At 47.4% G+C, this 24,128-nt stretch overlaps 1 protein-coding gene across 3 annotated transcripts in view; it reads left to right on the top strand.

Annotated features, from left to right (window-relative positions):
- LOC146813789 (cap-specific mRNA (nucleoside-2'-O-)-methyltransferase 1-like) overlaps positions 1–24,128 on the top strand; it is a 944,292-nt gene that overhangs the window by 393,482 nt on the left and 526,682 nt on the right. For all 3 annotated transcript variants that reach the window (XM_085610252.1, XM_085610251.1, XM_085610253.1), the window contains 2 exons: positions 20,207–20,386; positions 23,406–23,462. In XM_085610252.1, coding sequence (XP_085466378.1) covers positions 20,207–20,386; positions 23,406–23,462 — 237 coding nt within the window. The remainder of the gene's footprint in view (positions 1–20,206; positions 20,387–23,405; positions 23,463–24,128) is intronic.

Raw genomic sequence — 24,128 nt, 5'->3', positions numbered from 1 at the left:
GGTGCAAACCAAGTTTGAAAACATGACAAGGCACACCTATGTGTGCTATGCCAAAGACGCTGCATGGGCTATATGTAAGTCACCACTTACAGCAGGCCTTGGAGCCCTAATGCAGAGTGCATTAGAGCACATGCATGGGCATATCTGCAGGAGCAGGCATGCCCCTGTAATGTGTAGCTCTATTGCTTGATATTACAAGTAGTGAAGCCATCTTAACGTATGTAATGGGCACTGGTTAAAACGAGGTTCCCAGCTACATAATGGCTTCACTGAAACCTATGGTGTTTGGTATCAAACACCTCATATTAATTAACCCACACTGATTCCAGTTTTTAATGTATTAATAGCCTCACCCAGAGGGTACCTTAGAGGTACCCCCTGAATCCTACTAGTCTTCTATTGTGCTGCTTGACTGGTCCTGTCCAGCCTGCCACCACAATGAGTTTCTGACCTCCCAGGAGGTGAGAGCCCTGCTCTCAGAGGTCAAGTCAAGAAAGCTTTATTCGATTGCTACATAAGACAATCATAAAAGCACATAGGAAAAAACATGTCAATACATGATATACAATATTAAAAATATCATACCAGTATAAAAACACATCAATACATATACTAAAAATAGGAGTATCATCTCAATATAAACAGGATACATAATACATTGTAAAGTTAAAACGTTATTAAACTCACATGTACTTTATCCAAAAAAAAGGATTAAGTAGACCAAAAATTCCTATGTCTCAAGACTTTCTTCAAATAAGTTACTATTTTAAAAGTGCTGTGCGCATTTTCAAGCTGCTGTAATGCGAGTAAAGCAGGCCGACATTGACGATGCCCAAACATTGGAGTTATTGTCGCAAGGGCAAAGAAGGTGTTGAGACCAATTGTTCATTTTAGGCAAGGTAACTAGTCTATGAAATACCCCTCTCAGAGGTCAAAAACAATGCCTGCTCTGGCAGGTGTTCACATCTCCTCCAGCCGGATTGTTAGTAAATTAGCATGTCAAAGCAGGGAGCTTCAAAGAGCCCATCGCCTTTGATATACGAGTTTGGCTTTCCCCAGATCTAGGAGATGACATCCCCTGCCCTGAGACCCATTTGGCACAAGGACAGGTGGGAAATTAGCTATGTAAAGAGGCCTGTTACACCTCCAGGCTAGTCACACCCTAAGGTGGGCTACCTGAAGTGAACACAAAAATGAGTATTTCACAATCTTGGTTGTGGTGAGATTAGGAACTCTAGGACAAGGTGATGCCCACTCCCCACAAGAAGTGCTCATCAAGGGAGTGTAGTGAACACAGAGGTAAGTAGCCCATTTGCCTTTACTGTGAGAAAGAGCCATCTTTCTTGCATGGTATGCCCCCACATTTTGCTGAATTGCTGAATGTACTTTGACTGAGTGTGACATGGACCCCTGCCAATCAGGAGCCCAGGGCCTATGTTCCTTCCCTAAAACCCAAATTGGCAAACCCTGGCCACATGTAAGCCCCTGGTAAATGGTACCATAGGTACCCAGGGCCTTGTGACCAGGGAAAGCCTCTAAGGGCTGCAGCACTACTTGTGCCACACTTAGAGGCCCTGTACCCTTACACACACACACACTGCCTTAGCAGGCTGAGTGTCTGGGTACAAGACAAAACAAAGAGTCGACATGGCACACATCCCTGTGTGCCATGCTGTAGGAGAGTAGGGTCTGCTTTCTATGTTCACCCCCACTTTTTGCTTTTGCTTTACTGGTTTTCGACTTAGATGTGGCTGTGGGCCTGCTGATCAGACCCACAGCCCTGCTGTTCTCTCTCTAAATTAATACTATGTACTTTAGGTGCATAACCCATTTGGATAGGATCACCTTATTGGCCCCTGTACAGTGTACCCTAGGTACCCAGGGCATAGGTGTACCCTAGGCCTACCAGGGGCTGCAGCATGTATTATGCCACCCCTGGCCTGGCCTTCCATTTTGACACAACTGGCTGATCACTCAGCTGGGGCAAGGTCGTGTAATCACCCCTTGTTTAGGTGTAGTATTCCTATACCTAACTTATATATAGACACATGTGTACCTATCAGTCACTCCTATGGCAGGCCTTAACAGTCCTGGAGGCAGAGTGCTTGGTAACATGTGAGATGGTGCTCTAGCATGAGCTGAGCCTGTCTGCAGCTTTCGGAACCATGTCCTTATAGCTGTTCTATGATATAGCCTACCATATACTCTTAAAGTGCCTTATAATCTTAGACGGTTATGGTAACTATGGTTTGGCTTTATCGAAACATGTCGTGTAAGGTGTCTAACACTGTGGAATAATACCCCCATGCCATTTCTGGACATGAGGATATTATTCCTCCCTTCTAGAGGGAAAGACATGTTAAAATCATACTTCACTGTTAGCCTCTGACCAAAGCCTCAGCATCACAAAATGGATGCTGCTGCCACGACACAAGTCTGACCTCCTGCAGCTGGGAGTGATCCCAGCCAGGGAGGCCTGGACAATAGGTTTCCTGCTTGGGGAGGTGCTAGCACCTCCCCAGACAGCCTTTAGTTTATTGGGGCAGGGTGGGCTGAAAGGAATGAGACATGCCTGGGGCACACAAGGTGTTCCTTGCATAGTCCAGTTCAAACCGGTGCTGGGGCTCTCCAGCCCCAGCTCTGGCGCGAAACTGGACAAAGGGAAGTGGGTGTAACCACCCCCTCCCAGGTCCCACCCATAAGGCGTGACCTAGCAGGTATCCCAGCCCCCTAGATTAGTATAAGAGTGGGAGTTGGGCCTCAAGACTTTAGATTATCCTGAACCTGCAAACTTGAACAGAAACTCTGGACCTTCGACATTCGACGAAAGAAGAAGACTGAAGAATCTCCCTTGTGGCCAAGGAGTGGCTACCCTGTGCAAACAGGCACCATCAAGAGACTACCCTTTGTTTTGCCCACGTTCTACAAGGAACCGACTGCAGAGCCCGACCAGAGCCTTGACTTCCAGACTTCTCCGACCCTGATCCACATCCACAGCAGAGCTGAGATCCGTGGAGGCGACGAGCGACGTGGGACCGGCTACCTGGGAAAAGTGGCTAGTATCTTCAAGCGCAGCTTCTGAGGCCCCCTCGAAGTTGTGCACCGGGGATTGAGAAGCCCCACCCCCAAGCACCATCTGCACCGAAGACCAGCCCCCCACACTCAACGAGTCCTGCGTGGGGCCCTTCAGCATTTTCTTGCTTGCCGCGTCTGTCCGGTTGCTTGCCCGCTGGCTAGTGGCCTTTGAGACGACGCATCCCGAAATCTTCTGCGCTGGTTTGGCTCCTCCAGACTGGCTCCTGCTTCCCTGCAAAGAAGAAGCACCCCAGACCTTCCTGGTCTGATCCTGAAGCAAGTCCTCCGTTCTTCGTGGGTTCCGCTTGCCAAGGCCTGGTGAGTCCTAGCCCAGCTTCGACGCCGCCGACAGCAAGAGCCTTCGTGGGACAGCTCGCCTCCTGGTCCTGGTCGTCCTCGACGCTTCCTGGTCCTCCTGGCTGCAGCGACAAGCTTCACCTTCACCTGCAACTCTTCACGACATCGTCTGGTTCCTTCCTGGTTCCACGTGGTCACTGGCTAGTGATCTTGACTCTGTCCCCTCTGCTTGCAGGTCTCTTCTCCGCTTGATCCCAGCCTTGGGATCCACCGGACACTCTTCACTGACTGCCTGTCAGCATCTTTCTTCAGGCATCCATAGGAGTCGACGACGAAACCCGACGCAACTTCAACCCTATGCACCCGCAGCCTGTGGGCTAGGTAACTTGGGTACTCCGGTGCTCATCAGGATAGTGACTATCCTAGTGTCTAAGTTTCAAGTCTCAACTTCCTAGCTACTCCGGAAGTGTCCTAAATCTATCTATTTCTAAACTGTACTATTGCTAGTGACTTTTACGCATTACGCGTGAGTGTTTCCACTCTGCATACGAATCCCGTGGGCCTCCCACTTCCTAACTGTTGCTAGTGCAGTGTAGCCCCAGCGATTCCCTAGGCCTAGGCCTATTCTATTTCCGTGACAGTGGTCCTTATACCACTTACTTAGTATATGGTTTGTGTGGCCCCTAGGGCCTAACTGTATTACTTACCTGTGTGACTTACTGTATGCATTAATAAGACTGTGTTGTACTTACCTCTAATCTCATAAAGAGTGCTGAGGGTTTGCTTAGAATAAATACACTTTATTTTATATATATATCTGTTGTGGTGTCCTTTCATTTGGTATTCAAGGGATTATATATGGTATCACAGCTGGCTTCACATGCCATTCAGAGTTTAGCCTAAGACTGCTCTTGTCCATGCTACCACTAGGATAGCTGGTCTATAAGGTTGACTTTACAACCAATCACCATAAGGGTATTTGGACTGATATAAGGTGTACACTATAACTAGTGACATCATACATCAGGCCAACTTCTCACACATGCCACCAACCTACACTGCCCTGGCATACATCAGCCACCCCTCTAGCTGGGTGCCCTATGCCAGTGGTGTGGGCACATGAGCATGAGCCCTGTGCCCCTACAGTACCCAGGTCCATTCCTGGGCACATTGTAAGGGCAGTGCTGCCATCTAAGAGTATATGGTGCTGGGAGCTCGTCAAACACGAATTCCACAGCACCATAATGGCAACACTGAAGACTGAGAAGTTTGGTATCAAACTTCTCAGCACATTAAACCCGCACTGATGCCAGTGTGGGATTTAATGTACAAAGCACTACAGAGGGCATCTTAGAGATGCCCCCTGAAACCTAACATACAATCCACGTCTTGTCTGAGAGGCTGCCTAGGCTGCCACACAGCAGACATGTTGCTGGACCCCTGGGTGGTAAGCCCTCCGCTCTCCTGGGCCTGGAACAATGCACATCCTGGGTGAGGTGCTAGGTCTCCTCCCCCAGGATGGGCAGGGGGAAGCTTCAAAGGCATGCTGCCTTTGTGAGCTTCTCCAGGCCACTTGCTGTACTCAGCAACTGGCCCCCACCGGTTCTGACCCCCACTCTGGCGGGAAGACTGGCCAGAACTCCAAGTAAGGACAGGAGATGTGCCAGCCCTGCCAACCCCACCCCTCAGGTGGGGGAGGCGAGGTAAAGCACATCTCCGGGCTCTCGCCATCTTGAAGATGGGGAGCCCTACCCATTCAGGACTAGGCCACTGCCCCCCTCCCACAGGAGAGTGGAAGGATAGGGGATGTACCCACCCCAGGACAGGGACCCAGTGGTCCCTGCCCTTTACCTCCCTGTAACGCCCCTAAATTTAGTATTTAGGGGCACCCTGAACCTTCCGTCCTCAGATTCCAGATTCTAGACTAGCAAAGAAGAACAAGAAGAAAGAAGACCTGCCGTGCAGCTGCTAACAAGAGGAAGACACCAACTGCTTTGGCCCCAGCCCTATCGGCCTGTCGACCCTCGAACCTGCTCCTGCTAAATCCCGGCACCTCCTGTGGCCACTAACCTCACAAACCCCGGAGGACCTGGCTACCTTGTGACTCTGAGCACAAGGGACTCCCACAAGCAGTGGCTATGCTCAAAGCAAGTTTCTAACCCCTGGCATCTGCCCAGAACCGCGAACCCTGCACACTCTGCACCCGCCAAGCCTGGCCTGTGCCAGAGTGAACAAAGACCCCAAGGACGTCCCCCTGGCGACTGTGACCCTGAATCTGGCAACCAAGGACCCACCTCGATGCTCGTGACGACGCCTGCAGCCTGAGAACCAGGGACCCCCCAACCGCAATCAATAGAGGGTAAGATATCCCGACATCAAAAGGCACCCCAGCACCCGGCGCCCTGCACCCCCCTGTGCCCGACTCCTGGGTACCTACCTATCCTCCAACTTCCCAACTTACCTCTCGAAGTGGTGGTGGCACCTGAAAAAGCTTCATCCCCGAGCTTGCAGCCTTTGTTCGTCCTTGAGCTTTCCCATTGAAATCCATTGAGCTCCCGAAGGCTCAAAAGCACCCTGCACCCAGCCGCCCGAGTGGCCCTGGCAGTGCAACTTCTATTCCTACCTACTGCCCCATTTGCCCTGAGCAAGTGACCAGGAGCCCAGCTCCCACAGCCGCGTGGCCTGCTAGTCAGCAGCCACCAACCAAGGCCCCCCTGCCTCCCATAGGATAACATTGGGCCTAACTCACTCTGCACCCGGCTGCCCCTGTGCCGCTGAGACTGTAACAACTGTACTTAACTAACCCTGGGAGACCCCTGAGTCTGTGCCCAGGACCTTAACCCTGACAGTCGAGTACTTACCCAAAAGCCGATAACTCACTGTTCGAGGCATATGAGCTGCAGATTACACACTTGTGCATAGATCGCCATCTGGTGTTGGGCCCGGATGTTTGCAGTTTGTTTTTCCTCTTGGAAAGTCTTTGGAAGTCACAAGGTCGGTGACTCCTCCTTCGGATCGTATTGCGCATGGGCTTCGACTCCATCCTCAGATTGTTTTTTTCCGCCATCGGTCTCGGATGTGATCTTCGCGCTCCGGTTCCGAACAGCTTCCAGTTCGACGGTCGACGCGCAATCCTCAGCCCAAACCGCGGTATTGTTTCGATCGCGATCTCACCCACTCGACGCGCCTTCTCATCGGCACGGACCTTCAGTTACAGTCGTCGACGTCGGCCTTCGGGCCTCTCCAAGCTTCGGTACTGGCTAATGGAAAGGACTCCATTTAAAAAGTGCCCTCGATGTGGGTCCAAATTCCCCCACACCGATCTCCACGAGGTATGCAATCTCTGCCTCTCCCCTGAACACGAGGCTCAAGACTGTCCGGCGTGTAAGTCCATCCGGTCCAAAAAGACTATTCGGGACCGAAGAGCCAGAAGAACTATGGCGCACTCCTCGACGACGATTCCGGACGACATCTTCGGAGAAGGCATCGACGCTCCAGAGCGGTACACCGAAGAGGGCCTCGTCAGCGCTTCCGAGGCCGACGACTCAGATGTGGAGGACATCACCCCGGCGCAGAGGGTCGTGAGTACTGATCCCCCCCCCACACCCCTGCCGGCACCGAAAAAGGCTCCGGTCACACCTTCGCCTCCGGGCCTAGGCAAGACCAAGGACACTGCTTTCAACACCTCACCTTCGGGCCCGGTGAAGAAGCCAAGCAAGCCTTCCGGCGGCTCGGGCTCGAGCCAGCCTATCCCCGGTGCCGATAAAGAAGCCGACCCCCATATCGACACCGACCTCCGCACCGAAGCACTCTGGGTCGAAACCCAGCTCTTCGGCACCGACACCAGCTTCGTTGCCGACCAAAGCACACAAGGCCACCGACACTTCGAGGCCGGAATCCATCTCGGCGCCGACCCAGCGTCCGGAGGTTCCCATACCAGGTTCCAAACAACGAACCGGCACGGAAAAGCCTAAAAAGCCAACGGCCCCGACGCCTTCGGCGCCGACGGACAGACCAGCCTCACCGGACTTATTTAAACCGGATCCCTTGCAGTAAACACTCACCAAGGATCCAAAAACTGGACATTTGACACTTTCTTCCAAAAAGAGACATTTGGAGAAGCCTGCTCCACCTCCGCCTCCAAAGAGGAAGGACTCTGCTACCTCTCTGTTCAGAATACCTTCCCCACCTCCTCCACCTCCACCCCCTCCGCCTTCTCCACCCCAACCTCATCGTTCTCCCACCCCTTCTCCACACGATGATGATCACGGGGACCCATATGATGACATAGGGGATGTCCCCCAGGAACTACCCATAGGGGACCCCACTCCTACAGGATCCCCAGACCCATGGGACGACTACAATATCCCTGATATCCCCAACGTCCCACAAGATGACCTTTACCCCTCCAGGCCATCTCCACCAGAAGACTCATTAAGGTTCCACCATCTACTTCAAAGGGCGGCACACTTTCACGGGGTTAGACTTGCATACCGACCCCGTGGAGGAAGATTTACTCCTCGACACATTCAACACCACACATAGGTCTACCTCCATATTACCTATGCTTAAAGGAGTGGTAAAGCATGCGCCAGAAGTTTTTAAGGACCCAGTTAGGGCCAGGGTCATTAACCCGCGCATAGAAAAGAAATACAAAGCTGCCCCCACAGATCCCTCCTACATCAGAGAGATTCCCTAGTGGTGTCCACTGCACGCAAAAGGGCAAATTCCCAGGCATCAGGCGAAGCACCACCACCTGACAAAGAGTCAAAGCTACTGGACGCATCAGGAAAGCGCACTGCGTCACAAGCAGCCAATATGTGGCGTATCGCCAATACTTAAGCGCTATTGGCCAGATATGACAGGGCACATTATGACGAGTTAGAAAGCATAATGCACCACCTCCCTGAAAAATATGAAGCTAGGGCAAACAAACTAATTCAAGAGGGTAAGACTATCACTAACACCTCTATACGCTGTGCCTTAGATGCAGCAGACACAGCTTCCAGGGCCATCAATACCAGCGTCCTCCTCCGTCGCCATGCTTGGCTAAGAATATCAGGGTTTAAACCGGAGGTACAAGCCTCCATCCTTAACCATCCCTTTGACCAGGAACATCTATTTGGCCCAAAGGTGGATGAGGCCCTAGAAAAAATGCAGAAGGATACGGATACGGCAAAGTCCATGGGAGCCTTACAGTCACACCCTCCTAGACGCTCCTTTCGCCGCTCTTCCTTTCGAAGTACATCTAGAGGCTACTCCTCAGACACCGCGTCCACTTCGTACAAATCCCCCACTCAGTCCACCTTCACGAAGGGTTATCAAAGAGGCGGCTATAGGGGTAACAATAATAAAGGCAGAGGCAAAACAAACAACGCCCGCTCTGCCACAACGCCTACCCAATGACTTCCCCCCCCATTCCCCCCAGAATATTCCGCTCCGGTCGGGGGCAGACTCCAACATTTCCTTCCCGTCTGGGCTACCATCACCTCAGACAAATGGGTGACACAAAAATTTCAATCAGGCTACTGCCTAGAACTAATATATACCCCCCAAACATTCCACCCAGGCAGCGCCCAATGTCACAAGAACATTTAATATTCCTAAAGCAGGAGGTAATCTCCCTCCTACAAAAACAGGCAATAGAACCCGTTCCTACCAACCAACAAAACATGGGAGTCTACTCCCTATATTTTCTCATACCAAAAAGGGACGAGACTCTACGGCTCATCCTAGATCTCCTGGCACCTAAACACGTACATACACTACGACCATTTTCATATGGTAACGCTTCAGCAGATACTTCCGCTCCTCTCCCAAAACGACTTTTTGACCACCTTAGATCTAAAAGACACGTAGTTTCACATTCCGGTGCACAAAGCTCACCGCAAGTACCTCAGATTTGTAGTGGACGGACAACACTTCCAATTCAAGGTGCTCCCGTTCGGAGTCACAGCAGCGCCAAGGGTATTCACCAAGTGCCTAGCAGTGGTAGCAGCACATTTGCGAAGACAACACATCCACGTCTTCCCATACTTAGACGACTGGCTGATGAAAGCCGGGTCATACAATCAGTGTGTTCAACACACATCTACCACCATTCAATTACTCCACCAGCTGGGCTTCACAGTAAACCACCAGAAGTCCCATCTCCAACCATCCCACATAAAACAATACCTCGGTGCCACCATAGACACCTCAAGAGCACTAGCCTACCCCAATCCTGCCAGGATTGCAAGCATTCAAGCTCTACGCGCAAAATTCGCACTACAACACTCCCTTCCAGCGCGAGAGTTTATGCAACTAATAAGGATGATGGCCTCTTGCATTTTCATAGTGCCTCACACAAGACTCCAGATGCGTCCTCTCCAAGAGTGCTTAGTGCGCCAATGGAACCAGGCCCAGGGTCAATTAACAGATCTGGTGTTGGTAGACGGTCGCACCCATCGCTCTCTGCAGTGGTGGAACACCACAAACCTTTTCAAAGGTCGACCGTTCCTGGACCCGGTTCCTCAAATAGTACTGACAATGGACGCATCGCTCTCCGGTTGGGGAGCTCATCTACTACATCTCACCACACAGGGCAAGTGGACACCTCAACAAAAGTTACTCCATATCAACCATCTGGAGTTACTAGCAATCTTCTTAGCCCTAAAATATTTTCAAACTCAAATTTCAGGCAAGGCAGTCCTGATCCGAACAGACAACATGACAGCCATGTATTATATTCAAAAACAGGGCGGCACACACTCTCCACAGCTCTCTCACCTAGCACAGGGCATATGGAGATGGGCAATACCCCAGAAAATCTTTCTCCTAGCCCATCATGTCCCAGGAGTCCAAAACACAGTGGCAGATCTGCTCAGCAGGCAGACACAACAGATCCACGAGTGGGAGCTTCACCCGCAAGTTCTTCACCCGTACTTTCAAATGTGGGGGCATCCACAGATAGACCTCTTCGTCACCCACGAAAACGCCAAATGCCCAAGCTTCGCCGCCAGATACCCACACCCATTGTCCAAAGGAAATGCGATATGGATGAACTGGTCAGGCAGATTTGCGTACGCTTTTCCGCCTCTCCCACTCATTCCACCAGTGGTGCACAAACTACAACAACACTCCCTCACACTAATCCTAGTAGCTCCAACGTAGGCCATACAACCGTGGTATACCACACTGCTGGAACTATCTGTAGTGCCGCACCAAAAACTACACCTCTCTCCACACCTCTTAACCCAGAACCATGGAGAGATCCAACACCCAGAACCATGGCGCAGCTCAACCTTGCGATCTGGCTCCTGAAAATCCTAGAATTCGGGTACCTAAATCTTCCCCCTGACTGTATATACGTCATCAGAGAAGCTAGAAGACCTCCCACTAGAGCGTGCTACGCCGCCAAGTGGAAACGTTTTGTTGTTTGTCATAACAACACCATCAATCCACTGGACGTGTCCATTCAACACATAATAGGCTACTTACTCCACCTACAAAGGTGCAATCTAGGCTATACGTCCATTCGACTACACCTCGCAGCTATTGCAGCTTACCTACAAAACAGGCAACATCTCTCACTCTTTAGAGTACCTGCCATTAAAGCCTTCATGGAAGGCCTTATAAGAATAATTCCCCCCAGAGTGCCACCCTCACCTGTGTGGAACTTAAATATCGTTCTCACAAGGCTAATGGGGCCTCCCTTCGAACCTCTGCATAAATGCGAACTACAATTCCTAACATGGAAAAACGCTTTTCTTGTAGCCATCACTTCCCTTAGAAGGGTCAGTGAGATGCAAGCACTTACCATTCAAGAACCCTTTCTCCAAATGCACCATAATAAGGTTGATCTCCGTACCAACCCCAAATTCCTCCCTAAAGTCATTTCTCCCTTTCACCTAAACCAAACAGTAGAACTACCAGTATTTTTCTCGCAACCACAAACCGTTGCAGAAAGGGCTCTTCACACACTGGATGTCAAACGAGCCTTACTCTACTACATTCAGAGAACACAACCTTTCCGTAAGACTAAACAACTGTTTGTTTCTTTCTCTCCACCACACAAAGGTAACCCCATCTCAAAATCGGGGATAGCTAGGTGGATTGTAAAATGCATTAAAATCTGCTACCATAAAGCAAAGCGAACGCTATCCATTCTCCCCAAAGCCCATTCTACACGAAAAATAGGGGCTTCCATGGCATTCTTAGGGAATATCCCATTAGATGATATCTGCAAAGGAGCTACATGGTCAACACCGCACACTTTCACCAAACACTATTGTGTAGATGTGCAAACTAATCAACAAGCTAGTGTGGGCCAGGCTGTACTCAAAACGTTATTTCAAACCACTGCAACAGATACGGGTGGTCGCCGCTAACGGTTGGTACTGCCATATAATCTATGCACAAGTATGTAATCTGCAGCTCGTATGCCTCGAACGGAATATGCTACTTACCAGTATGCATCTGTTCATGGCATGTAGAGCTGCAGATCAACACACGCCCACCCGCCTCCCCGGCTACCTTTATCTGTTCCAGTTTATCTTATTTAGATAGCACACACATGGGCATCTTCACTGTTACTACTACGCTCCATCTTTCCCTGCTGGCGAAGAACAATCTGAGGATGGAGCCGAAGCCCATGCGCAATACGATCCAAAGGAGGAGTCACCGACCTCGTGACTTCCAAAGACTTTCCAAGAGGAAAAACAAACTGCAAACATCCGGGCCCAACACCAGATGGAGATCTATGCACAAGTGTGTAGATCTGCAGCTCTACATGACCAGAACAGATGCATACTGGTAAGTAGCATATTCCTTTCTTCCCTCAGGTAACATTGACTGCCTTCTTCGGAAATTTCTTCTGTGTGGAGTTTTTGCAAACTACAAATATTCTTTAAAAATCGTACCAACTGTGAAAACGTAATTACTTACCTGTTTTAGATAGATGCCCCAGTACTGAGTCTTGGAGCCCAGCACTGGATTATAAAAGTAACGAGAACATTATTTACCCGTAACTTGAATTTTCTCCCATAGGAAACCATTGACTGTTTTTCCATGAAATTTCTTTTAAGTGTCGATTTTGCAAACTTATAAATATTCCTTAAAAATCGCCTGTGTAACTTAAACGCAGTTTCTCAACTGCTCACAGGTGGTACACTAATGCTGGATCTAGGATCCAACACTAACCTTGAAAAAGTAACCATAACCCCACTTACCTGCTAAGTGAATTTCCTTCCATAAGATAACATTGGTAATTTGATTAGCAAAAGTTTTTAAGTGTCAACTTTTAAAATAGCAAAATATTGCTTAAAAATCACAGCAGTAACTAAAACGAATTTACCCACTTGTTTTCAAGAACTGTCCCAGGACTGAATCTAGCATCCAGTCCTTGAGTTAGAAAAGTAATCCTGAAAGTAATCAATTGCACATAACTTAAAATTCCCATTGAGCTCAATGTATTATTGTGTTTGAAATTGTGTTGCTTATTGCATCAAAACTGTAACTTTTTGCAAAAGTCAATTGCCTATTGCAAAGTATTTAACTAAAGCATCTCATTCTGAGAAAGTATATTTTGATATCTATTGTTGGTTCTAAAATAAAACAACCATATATTTTTATATACAAACCAGTGGCCTAGAGTTCAGTTCCTGAGTGTGTGAGACCATTTGCTGACTGAGTGTGTACAACAAATGCTTTACACTGTCCTCTGATACTGCCTTACTGCTCGACCAAGCTACCACTTTAGAGAGTAAGGTTATATCTAACTTTAGCCTCTGCCAAACCTCTGGGGACTGTGGACTCTGTGCACACTGTACCTATTTGGGAACAGTGTATAGAGAGCCACTTTCACTCATTTACCCATCCCTCTCCTTAAAAGCCCCTAAATTGAACTTAGATTTGTGTGTGTGAAGAAGAAAGAAAAATAAAGTCCAAAGTGAGAACTGAGGAGTATTACCTGACTTGGCAGCCACCCTGCTGACCTGCCTGCTGTCTTCAACAACTGCACTGATCCGGCTCATGCAGAAAGCTGTATTACCTCCAAAAGCTGCAGAAGAGTGATCCACAACTTCACCTGGCCATCAGCATCTTCCCTGGAGCAGAGGAGCTGTTTTCCTGCATATTTGCAGGCCCCAAAGACCAACACGAGAGCCTCTGCCAGCGTGGCACCCACCTTACCACCCAGCACTGCACACTAGCCCCTTGGCCCGAACTGCTGTGAACTGAAGGTGTCCCTGAGGCACAGAGACCCTCAAGAGTTGAGCCCTTCTTGGGCTCTACCACACTGGCTCTCCAGTCCCCACCTGCAGCCTCTCTTGCCAGACAGCAGGTACCGCGACAACCTCAGACTGCGGAAACCCGACTCCTAGAAGCACCACTGCACCTGAGGCCCACAGCCTGGGGATAAGACCCTTAAGAGCTGAGTCCACCTTTGAATTTGTCTGGAGTGGTCCCCCAGTTGCCACCTGCAGCCTGTTTTGTAGGCCCCTTACAATTGTGAGTGCCTCCCGCAGTGCGACCCCTGCGGGAGAAACCACCACTGCAACTGAGCCCACCAGCCCGATTTCCAGGGGACCAGCGGTATCCTTACATGTCCGAGCATCTCAAAGACCGAGCTCCCTTGTGGGTTCACCCAGACTGGCCCCCCAGTCCTGGTTGCAGCTGCTTTGGTACCCAACTGTTCCCCAGTGACTTCAATGGGGCACCCAACACTGAGTTGCACTTCTGCACCTGGCCGCCCCTGAGCTGACTGAGATGATCTGTTGGTGCTGCCTTGTATCTTTTCCCATCCTTACCTCAAGTCCTGAAGAACAGTCTTGTAAGTCGCTGCTTAGTGCTCGTATGCAGTATTTTTCTTTCCCATTTGATAACGTTACCACTTTCAAAGATACAAGTGCCAGTGTACTGCTAAACACTGAAAAACACGTGACACTTGACTATTTTCGTAACAGTGATATCTCAAAACAAAGTACTTAACCAATTATATCGTTTTTGCTGTTAAAAATATATATAAAATAAGTGTCAATTTTCCAATTTGATATGGATCTCCTTTTTGAGTGTGTATATCATTTATTGACTTTGTGTGTGTAACAAAAGTCTAACACTCCTCTCCGATAAGCCTAGGGCTGCTCGACCACACTACCTCCAAACAGAGTGCCTTGGGCTAGCTAGAGCAATCCCTGTCCACTCATAAGGGATACCTGGAATCTTTACACAGCATACCTCTATACCTCTTTTTGGTATACAATATAAAGAACCAGCTTCCTACAACTGCTATTCCAGAATTTGGAGACATGCAAACTACCACTAGATCTTCACTACCATTTGATGTTCTTGGGTACATATTGGAAATGTTTAATCTTCTTCAGACCCAATTTTATTAATTATAAATGATGTGTGGCCAGGACAAAATCATCGTAAACTTTGGCTCTGGCTATTGTGAGGTTTTGGAAAGCTTACAACACTGCACATCTCTGCACTCAAAAGACTTTAATGTAAGTGGAGGTATATAACTCTTGTAGTTCGGCCTTCCATGCAGAAAGTTACAGATGAAAATCTTGTTACCAGTTTCAGTTTTTTCTGACTTAATTTAATTTATCTTTTGTTTTAATTTCAGTGATTAGTTTCTTTGTAAAATTCTTTAACAACATACATTAATGATCCCTTGTTGAATTCATAATTTAATGTTTGAGTCATATGAGCTGTAGATCACACACTGTGCATAGATTGCCATCTGGTGTTGGGCCCGATGTTTGCACTTTGTTGTTGTCTTGGAAAGTCTTTGGAAGTCACAGGATAGGTGGCTCCTCCTTTGGACAATAGTGCGCATGGGCATCGACTCCATCGTCAGATTGTTTTTTTCCGCCATCGGGCTCGGATGTGTTCATCGCGCCCTAGTTCGGTGTCGTTATCGATCATCTTTTTGACGCAAAATCCTCACCCATACTTCGGTATTGTTTTGATTGCGTTCCCCTTCGATGTGCATCCCTCCAGACCTTCAAATCTTCGATCCCGGTCGTCGACGCAGGCCTTCGGGCCTACCTGCGCCATTGGGCCTTCGACTCATGGAAAGGACTCCCTTCAATCAATGGGAGCCTTGCAATCGCAAGCTCCCAGAAGTTCTTTTCGTCGCTCCTCTTACAGAGGCGCCTCTAGAGGTTTTTCCACCGAAAACCCCTCCACTTCGTTCAAAAGTCCAACACAGACCTCATCTAACAGAGGCTATTACAGAGAAGGCTACAGGGGCAATAACAATAAGGGTAGAGGCAAAACTACCAACACTCATACCGCCTCCACCCCTAAACAATGACTTCCCTCTACTACCCCCGGACCACTCTACTCCTGTCGGGGGAAGATTGCTACAGTTCCTACCTGTCTGGAACAACATTACCACAGACATTTGGGTGAGACAAATCATCCAATCCTGTTATTGCATGGAGCTCACTTCAACTCCCCCACACATTCCACCCAGACAGCGTCCAATGTCGTCAGAACACTTAACGCTTCTAAAACAGGAGGTACTTTCCCTCCTACAAAAACATGCCATAGAACCAGTTCCCCTTCATCACCAAAACACAGGGGTTTACTTCCTGTATTTCCTCATTCCAAAGAAGGACGGAACCCTGAGACCCATCTTGGACCTCAGACCATTAAACCTCTACATACAATCAGACCATTTACATATGGTCACTCTTCAGCAGGTCCTCCCGTTACTCAAACAGGGCGACTTCCTTGACACATTAGATCTCAAGGACGCCTACTTCCACATTCCCATTCACCCTGCCCACAGGAAATACCTTCGGTTGTGGTAGACGGCCAGCATTACCAGTTCAAGGTCCTCTCGTTCGGAGTCACCACAGCACTCAGGGTCTTCACAAAATGTCTGGCAGTGGTGGCAGCCCACTGAAGAAGACAACAGATGCATGTCTTCCCATATTTGGACGACTGGCTCATAAAAGCCAAGTCACATATCCAGTGTGTAAATCACACACACGCCACAATACAACTACTTAACGACTTGGGGTTTACCGTAAACCTCGCAAAGTCTCACCTCCAACCATCCCACATCCAACAATATCTGGGTGCCACAATAGACACCTCAAAAAGCCTTGCATATCCCAGTCCAGCCAGGATAGCAGGCATGCAAGCTCTTATAGCAAGATTCCAACCGCAACACTCACTTCCAGCTCGAGTGTTCATGCAACTAATAGGGATGATGGCCTCTTGCATATTCATATTACCTCATGCAAGACTCCAGATGCGCCCTTTAAAAGAATGCTTAGCACGTCAGTGAAACGAAGCTCAAGGTCAGCTGACAGATCTGGTGTTGGTGGACGCCGCACACATCACTCTCTGCAGTGGTGGAACACCCAAAACCTTTCCAAAGGGCGACCGTTCATAGAGCCAGTTCCACAAACTGTGCTAACAGCAGACGCATCGCTCACCGGCTGGGGAGCTCATCTACTTCATCACACCATACAGGGCACATGGACACCTCCGCAAAAGCTACTCCACATCAACCACTTGGAGATGCTAGCAATTTTTCTAGCACTAAAATCATTTCAGAAACACGTAGTAGGCAAAGCTGTCTTAGTCCGCACCGACAATATGACAGCAATGTACTATTTACAAAAACAAGGGGGGGACACACTCTCTCCAGCTCCCTCAATTAGCACAGACCATATGGAGATCGGCCATTCCCCAGAACATTTTCCTGTTAGCCCAACATCTCCCAGGAATTCAAAATCACATGGCAGATCTGTTAAGTCGACAGACACAACAGATTCACGAATGGGAACTTCATCCACAGGTTCTCCAACTGTTCTTCCAAATATGGGGGCAGCCAGAAATAGATCTCTTCGCCACGCATTACAACACAAAATGCCCAAGCTTCACCGCCAGATAGCCACAACCATTGTCCAAAGGCAATGCGATATGGATGAATTGGTCAGGCAGATTTGCGTACGCTTTTCCACCTCTCCCACTCATTCCATTAGTGGTGCGCAAGCTGCAACAACAGTCGCTCACACTGATCCTAGTTGCTCTAACGTGGGCCAGAGAACCCTGGTACACAACATTGCTGGAACTATCAGTAGTCCCGCACCAAAAACTACGCCTCTCCCCACAGCTCTTAACACAGAACCATGGAGAGATCAGACACCCAGATCCAGCACAGCTCAACCTAGCGATCTGGCTCCTGAAGTCCTAGAGTTTGGTTATCTCAATCTTACCGCTGATTGCATGAACGTTATCAAGGAGGCTAGGCGCTCCACCACTAGAGCCTGCTATGCAGCCAAGTGGAAAAGATTTGTTATATACTGTAACAATAACAACATCAACCCTCTAGATGCCTCCACTCAGCACATCATATGTTATCTACTGCATCTTCTGGCATACACATCAATTAGATTACATCTCGCTGCCATTGCAGCTTACCTACAAAATAGACAGCACCTATCACTTTTCAGGGTGCCCGCCATTAAGACATTCATGGAAGGCCTCAAAAGAATAATTCCTCCCAAGGTACCTCCTTCCCCAGTGTGGAATCTAAACGCCGTCCTCACACGATTGATGGGTCCTCCATTCGAACCTCTGCATAAATGCGAACTACAATTCCTCACATGGAAAGTCGCTTTCCTTGTGGCCATTACATCTCTTAGAAGAGTCAGTTAGCTACAGGCACTAACCATTCAAGAACCATTTTTACAACTCCATCATAACAAAGTGGTTCTCAGAACAAATCCCAAATTCCTTCCTAAAGTTATTTCTCCCTTCCATCTGTACCAATCTGTTGAGTTGCCAGTGTTCTTCTCGCAACCACAAACAGTAGCTGAAAGAGCTCTTCATACACTGGACTTAAAGAGAGCACTCCTTTACTATATAGACAGAACAAAACCCTTTCGTAAAACAAAACAACTTTTTGTATCCTTCTCACCACCACATAAGGGAAATCCCATATCAAAATCTGGCATTGCAAGGTGGATTGTCAAATCTATACAAATTTGCTATCACAAAGCAAAACGAACACTATCTATTCCCCCTAAAGCCCACTCTACCTGAAAGATAGGGGCTTCAATGGCATTTTTAGGGAACATTCCCCTAGATGACATCCGCAAAGCAGCTACATGGTCTACACCGCACACATTCACAAAACACTATTGTGTAGATGTGCAGGCAAAACAACAAGCTAGTGTGGGCCAAGCTGTACTCAAATCACTATTTCAAACTACTGCAACAGATACTGGTGGTCGCAGCTAAGGAAGAGTACTGCTATGCAATCTATGCACAGTGTGTGATCTACAGCTCATATGCCTCGAACGGAAAATGCTACTTACCAGTATGCATATGTTCTTGGCATGCAGAGCTGTAGATCTACACACGCCCTCCCACCTCCCCGGCTACCTTTATCTGTTCCAGTATTATCTTAATTAGATACAACATACATGGACATCTATTTCTCTTTCTTACAAAAACTCCATCTTTTCCCTTCTTGGCGAAAAAACAATCTGACTATGGAGTCCATACATCTGGGCCCAACACCAGATGGCGACCTATGCACAGTGTGTGGATCTACAGCTCTACATGCCAAGAACAGATGCATACTGCTAAGTAGCATTTTCCTTACTTTTGCCACTGGTGTCCTGGGGTTTACCTGCTAAAGCAGTGCACACTGGGCCAAGTTAAATCCTTTCCTCTTCTGACTCTTAGGGTGAACAGACACGTGCTTCGCTGGGAGGTAGTGTGTGAGGCAAGCTCTCAGAACCCAGCAGTCAACCAAACAATGTAACAATGTAATGTCCAGCCTAGTCCTCATCTTATATGGAATATGTAATTTAATCCAAACACAAGGAGATGATGAACTGAGCGCTGAAACTTTTCATACACTCACCCCCTGTCACAGATCTGGGTTGAATCCATCATCATTCTTTAGCTCTCTTTGCCACCCCAGTTCAGGCACAGCTATATGCAAATCAGTCTTCACCCTGTGCCTCATGGGAACAGTCCAGCCCGAACTGCCAAGCCATGTCTTCCCTGGACTGGAAACAAGCATCCTGGGACCGGTTTCGGGCTAACAGCCCTCTTCAGCCAGGCTGCTTGAATCCAGTGGCAAAGTGAGCAAGGGACCCACGTCTGGTCATACCCTGCCAACTTAGGGCGAACAAAGCAAACACAAGGAGATGATGGACGGAGTGCTGAAACTTTTCAGACACTCACCCCCTGTCACAGATCTGGGTTGAATCCATCATCGTTCTTTAGCTCACTTCGCCACCCCAGTTCAGACCCAGCTATATGCAAATCAGTCATGGATTCAGATCTGTGACTGGGGGTGAGTATCTGAAAAATATATTGCCATCACCGTTTTATGTGATTAACCCAGGCCATAGACATGAATCCACTGCCTATCATGAGGCATGTTGGTGTGCCCTTCCTTCTAATAGAGCAGCTCCAAGACTTCACAGTGTTATGGACATGACTAGGTCTCTGCGCACATGCTAGATTAGCATGATGTCAGGGCCAAAGTAAAAGTTAGGATGCAGTTTCCCTTTGCAGCAGACACTTGCGGCAGGGGACTGCACCTGTTTACCATGCAGGGAACATTTCTGTCCCAACAAAGGTAAAAACTTTTTGGTAAATATATTTTGTTCTACCTAATAATTCCATGCAATATTGTCTAGAGTGCCTCAGAAGTTACTCATAAATACATAAATGCTCCTGTTTGGAAAGCAGACAGCTGGAGAAGTGAAAGTGTATGGCTCTGTCCAAATTACCAATATTTGAGGACCTCATTAGATGTCTTTTCATTTTAATTCCAAACATAAGTCTTTGCTTCCCATATCTCTAGGTATGTGGTGTGCCGAGGACTCAAGGCTGGCATAGACGATGTGCGGGAGTACCTCTTCGCAGTGAACATTAAGTTAAACCAGCTGCGGAACACCGACCAGGATGTGAATCATGTTGTTCCTCTTAAAGTGATCAAAGGCGACACCGACTTCAGTGACTACATGACAAGGTCCAATGAGAGGTGAGTCCGCTATGCCCAACAGAATAACAAGAAAAGTATTACTTTACAAATTCTGGAAGCATTGCAGGGTGCGACAAAGGCACAACATTGTTTTTTGACTTCCTTGTCTGCTGACTTATTGCTGAATCCGTAACAGAAATTTAAAAATGAGAGGACGGATTTGTATTTTCTGATGGATTATCTGCAATAAGGTGTTGGTAGTGCCAACAGGAAGCTAGGTGACCTTCTGGCTTCCACCAATTAGTCCAATTCTCAGTCATTTAAAATAGTTTGGTCAGAAGTCCACATAAACACAAAACCAACATATTTGTAAAGCTGTGCGCAAGTGATTGTCACTTTCCAAGTTTATACAACAGCATTCGTCTTGCCAGTTCAAATACAAGTAAATCAGCGTTAGCTAAGCACAATAGCGAGTTTATTTCAAACGCCTGCATTGTTTCCTTTTCTCAGGGACCCTCCAAGAGCTGCTCATATAAATCCTGCCGCAGCAGAACAGGTTAAAAAGTAATTGTTCATCTGAACAATGCGGACAGGACAGTCTGCTATTATGGTAACACATTGACCTCAACTTCGACCTTAAGAACTCTTTCTGGGAAACTCTTAGGGCCATATATAGGTAACATATTATTTACCGATTCATAAATACCGAATTTTACCGATTCGGTATTTATGAATCGGTAAATGGTATGTAGGTAAACAATCGGTAATTATTACCGATTCGGTAAATATCGGTATTTATGAATCGGTATTTACCGAATCCCTGGAGGCCCATAGGAATGAATGGGAAGCCATTTACTATTACCGATTCGGTAAATACCGAATCGGTAATAGGGGAAGCATAATCATGGGTGGCAGGGTGTCACATTGACACCCTGTTGCACCCCTGATTCGTGCATGTGTGCACATGTGGCGCACATACATGCCCTAAGGGCATGTATGTCTGCCACATGGCACTTTTAAAGCAGCAAAATTTAGCTTTTTGAAAGGTATTCGTTATTTAACATCAACCCGTAGTTGGTGTTAAATACCGAATCCTGACTACTGAAATTCACTCACTTGAGTGCTCCCTACATATGATTTAAGGATTCGGTAATTTACCGAATCTGTATTTTACCGATTCGGTATTTTACCGACCCCTTACCGATTCGGTAAATTACCGAATCCTTAAATCATGCCTCCTACATCTCAAATGCCTAAATACCGGTCGGTAACGGGATATTTACCGATTTTCGGCCGTTACCGACCGGTATTTAGCTACCTACATGAGGCCCTTAATGTTTACAAAAACTTAAAACCGGTTTAGGTCGAGTCAGCATCACAAGTGCGTGGGGAGCAGATTTTCCCGGGAATCTGTCTTTACTGTAACTCAATAACTGTGGTAACAATCCAAATCAAGGGGTGGTAGAGGCCATTAAGTCCCTTAACATGGCTTAATTGTGGCAAGAGAGTTCTCAGTGGCACAAGCCTTTAGCCAGCTCAATTGTTTGTCGATTTTCGGAAACCACAAAATAAAGCGCCATTGTTTTCCTTGTGATAGGACAAGACTGAGTAAGGATGCAATGAAATGATGCTATGTCTCCATGGTGGGCTCTGGGGCTCTGTGTTATTTCTTTTATTTTGTTTCTTTACGTTCCATCCCTTGTTCCTGTTTCCCAAGCTTGTTTTATTGATTCAGTTAGTGAACAAATGGTTCATTTAGTTATTTTGTTTGAGTTCCAGTTTTTTCCTTAAGTGTTTTTGACCTTGTGTATGTGTTTCATTGTTGTTGGATGCAAAATCGCAGGCTCTGCCCTGCTCAGAACCTGAATGTAGTCGCTGTGATTAGACCATGAGTGTGGTAGCTGTGAAAGCTTGCCAGCCGTTCAAAACTAAAACCAAGTCCTCATTGTCCTCCTAGGGAAGGATGAAGCACTCGCCATACCCTCCACTGCTCTGTGGAATCAGGGAGGCCTGACATTGCTGCATGCACTTTCACCAACGAAGAGACTAGTAATGTTTCTTGTATCCTTCTATCCAGGGATACAGTGTGGAAAAAATACATTTACCAATATGTAATTGTGGTAATTGCACTACTTTTACATACCCGTTAATTAGTCATGCAGGCCAGTGCCATAGTTAATAGTTATTGAAATGTAATTATTTGTTATTAATAAAATGTTGCTTCCTTTCGTTATCTAAAGGAACTTTAAACTTAGAAAGCTGCATGTAAATAGCGCTGTTCTTGTATTTACAAGTGGTAGGAGCTCAGAGTTAATGTCACAAGTTCAGTTTGCATCCTGTATAACGTTCTGCAGTGCATGGATTTGCTTACAGGTAAATGAAGAGCTGCCTTTACATTTCTTTCTGCGCTAGTGCTCCCTGTTTCCAAAGAACCACTTACTGGTGGCGGCGCACTCTCTGCATGTAGGCTCCCAGACAGGCATTCAGTCATATGTAGCTGCTTTTACTGCACACCTGTAGATACGAGTGGTAAAAGCTTCTACTGCGTGCCATGAAATAAAAAACCCTGCATCATAGGATTGGCTGTGTTTCCAGAGTGTGCAGTGTGGGTATGGTTTGTTCTGTTAACAGCTGTGATGGTGCATCTCCGGGGGTTATGGGCACTTGGGGGCTACCAGGAGGAATACAACTAAGGCATGGGTCCCATCTGCTATCCCACCCCAACCCCTGTAAACCCGACCTCCCACCCCAACTGGTACCATTATTGCTGTCAGCACCTTTAGAGCTCTGTGATAATATTGTGGCATCTGTTTCTGGTGGAGCAGAGCATCATAGAACCTGTCCTTTTATCTTTGAATATAACATTTTGAAGAGTGTTACGCCAGCATTGGTATGTTAGTGATAACTTGGGTGGGAAGTGTGTGCATCGTAATTCGAAAAGGATGTTATGGCTCCACTGTTAGTCATACAAAATTGAGAGCGATGTATTCCTACCATGTATGTAAATAAAATTGAAGGAGGAAACTAAAAATGTGTTTTTATGTTCACCTTTGTGATTATTTTCTCTCGTCTCTTACAGGCATTGTCAGATTCAGATCAAAGCGCTGGCCAAAATCCATGCATTTGTTCTGGACTCGTAAGTATAGATGTTACTCTTCCTTATGCACAAACATTGATCGTTCTTCTTGTTCCCCTAAAAATGCGGTATTGTAACCATGTGCTCATGATGGTTCCAGAGACCAAACTTCAGGAAGTCATTGGCAAAGCTAAAGTTAAGAGAATGTAAAGGATTAGGGATCTGAGTGAAATGTTTAAACGGTTTTACTCCAGAAGCCTATTACTGTTTGGGGCTGAAGAGTCCTCTTCCAGTGGTGCCACGCTATAAGACAGCCTAGACTGCAACCGGTAGATTCTGAGATACAGGTCCCAAAAGGTAAAGGCACATTCGATATTCAAAGTGAGGACTGGCCTAGTATTCCCATCAGTCCAGTTGAAAGTTTAGGGACCGTTTGAGTCATTAATTGGTCCTTGAGCTTCACAGGATTGTTGTCACCAAGGCATCAACCATCGCTTTGTAAACACTATGTTCGAGGCATATGAGCTGCAGATTGTACACTTTGCATAGATCGCCATCTGGTGTTGGGCCCGAATGTTTGCAGTTTGTTTTTCTTCTTGGACAGTCTTTGGAAGTCACGAGTTCGGTGACTCCTCCTTCGGTCCGTACTGCGCATGGGCTTCGGCTCCATCCTCAGATTGTTTTTTTCCGCCATCAGGCTCGGATGTGATACTTAGTGCTCCGGCT

The sequence above is a fragment of the Triturus cristatus genome, chromosome 6 (assembly GCF_964204655.1).
Source record: "Triturus cristatus chromosome 6, aTriCri1.1, whole genome shotgun sequence".
NCBI lineage: Eukaryota > Metazoa > Chordata > Amphibia > Caudata > Salamandridae > Triturus > Triturus cristatus.
This window is presented reverse-complemented; position numbering and strand designations above follow the sequence as displayed.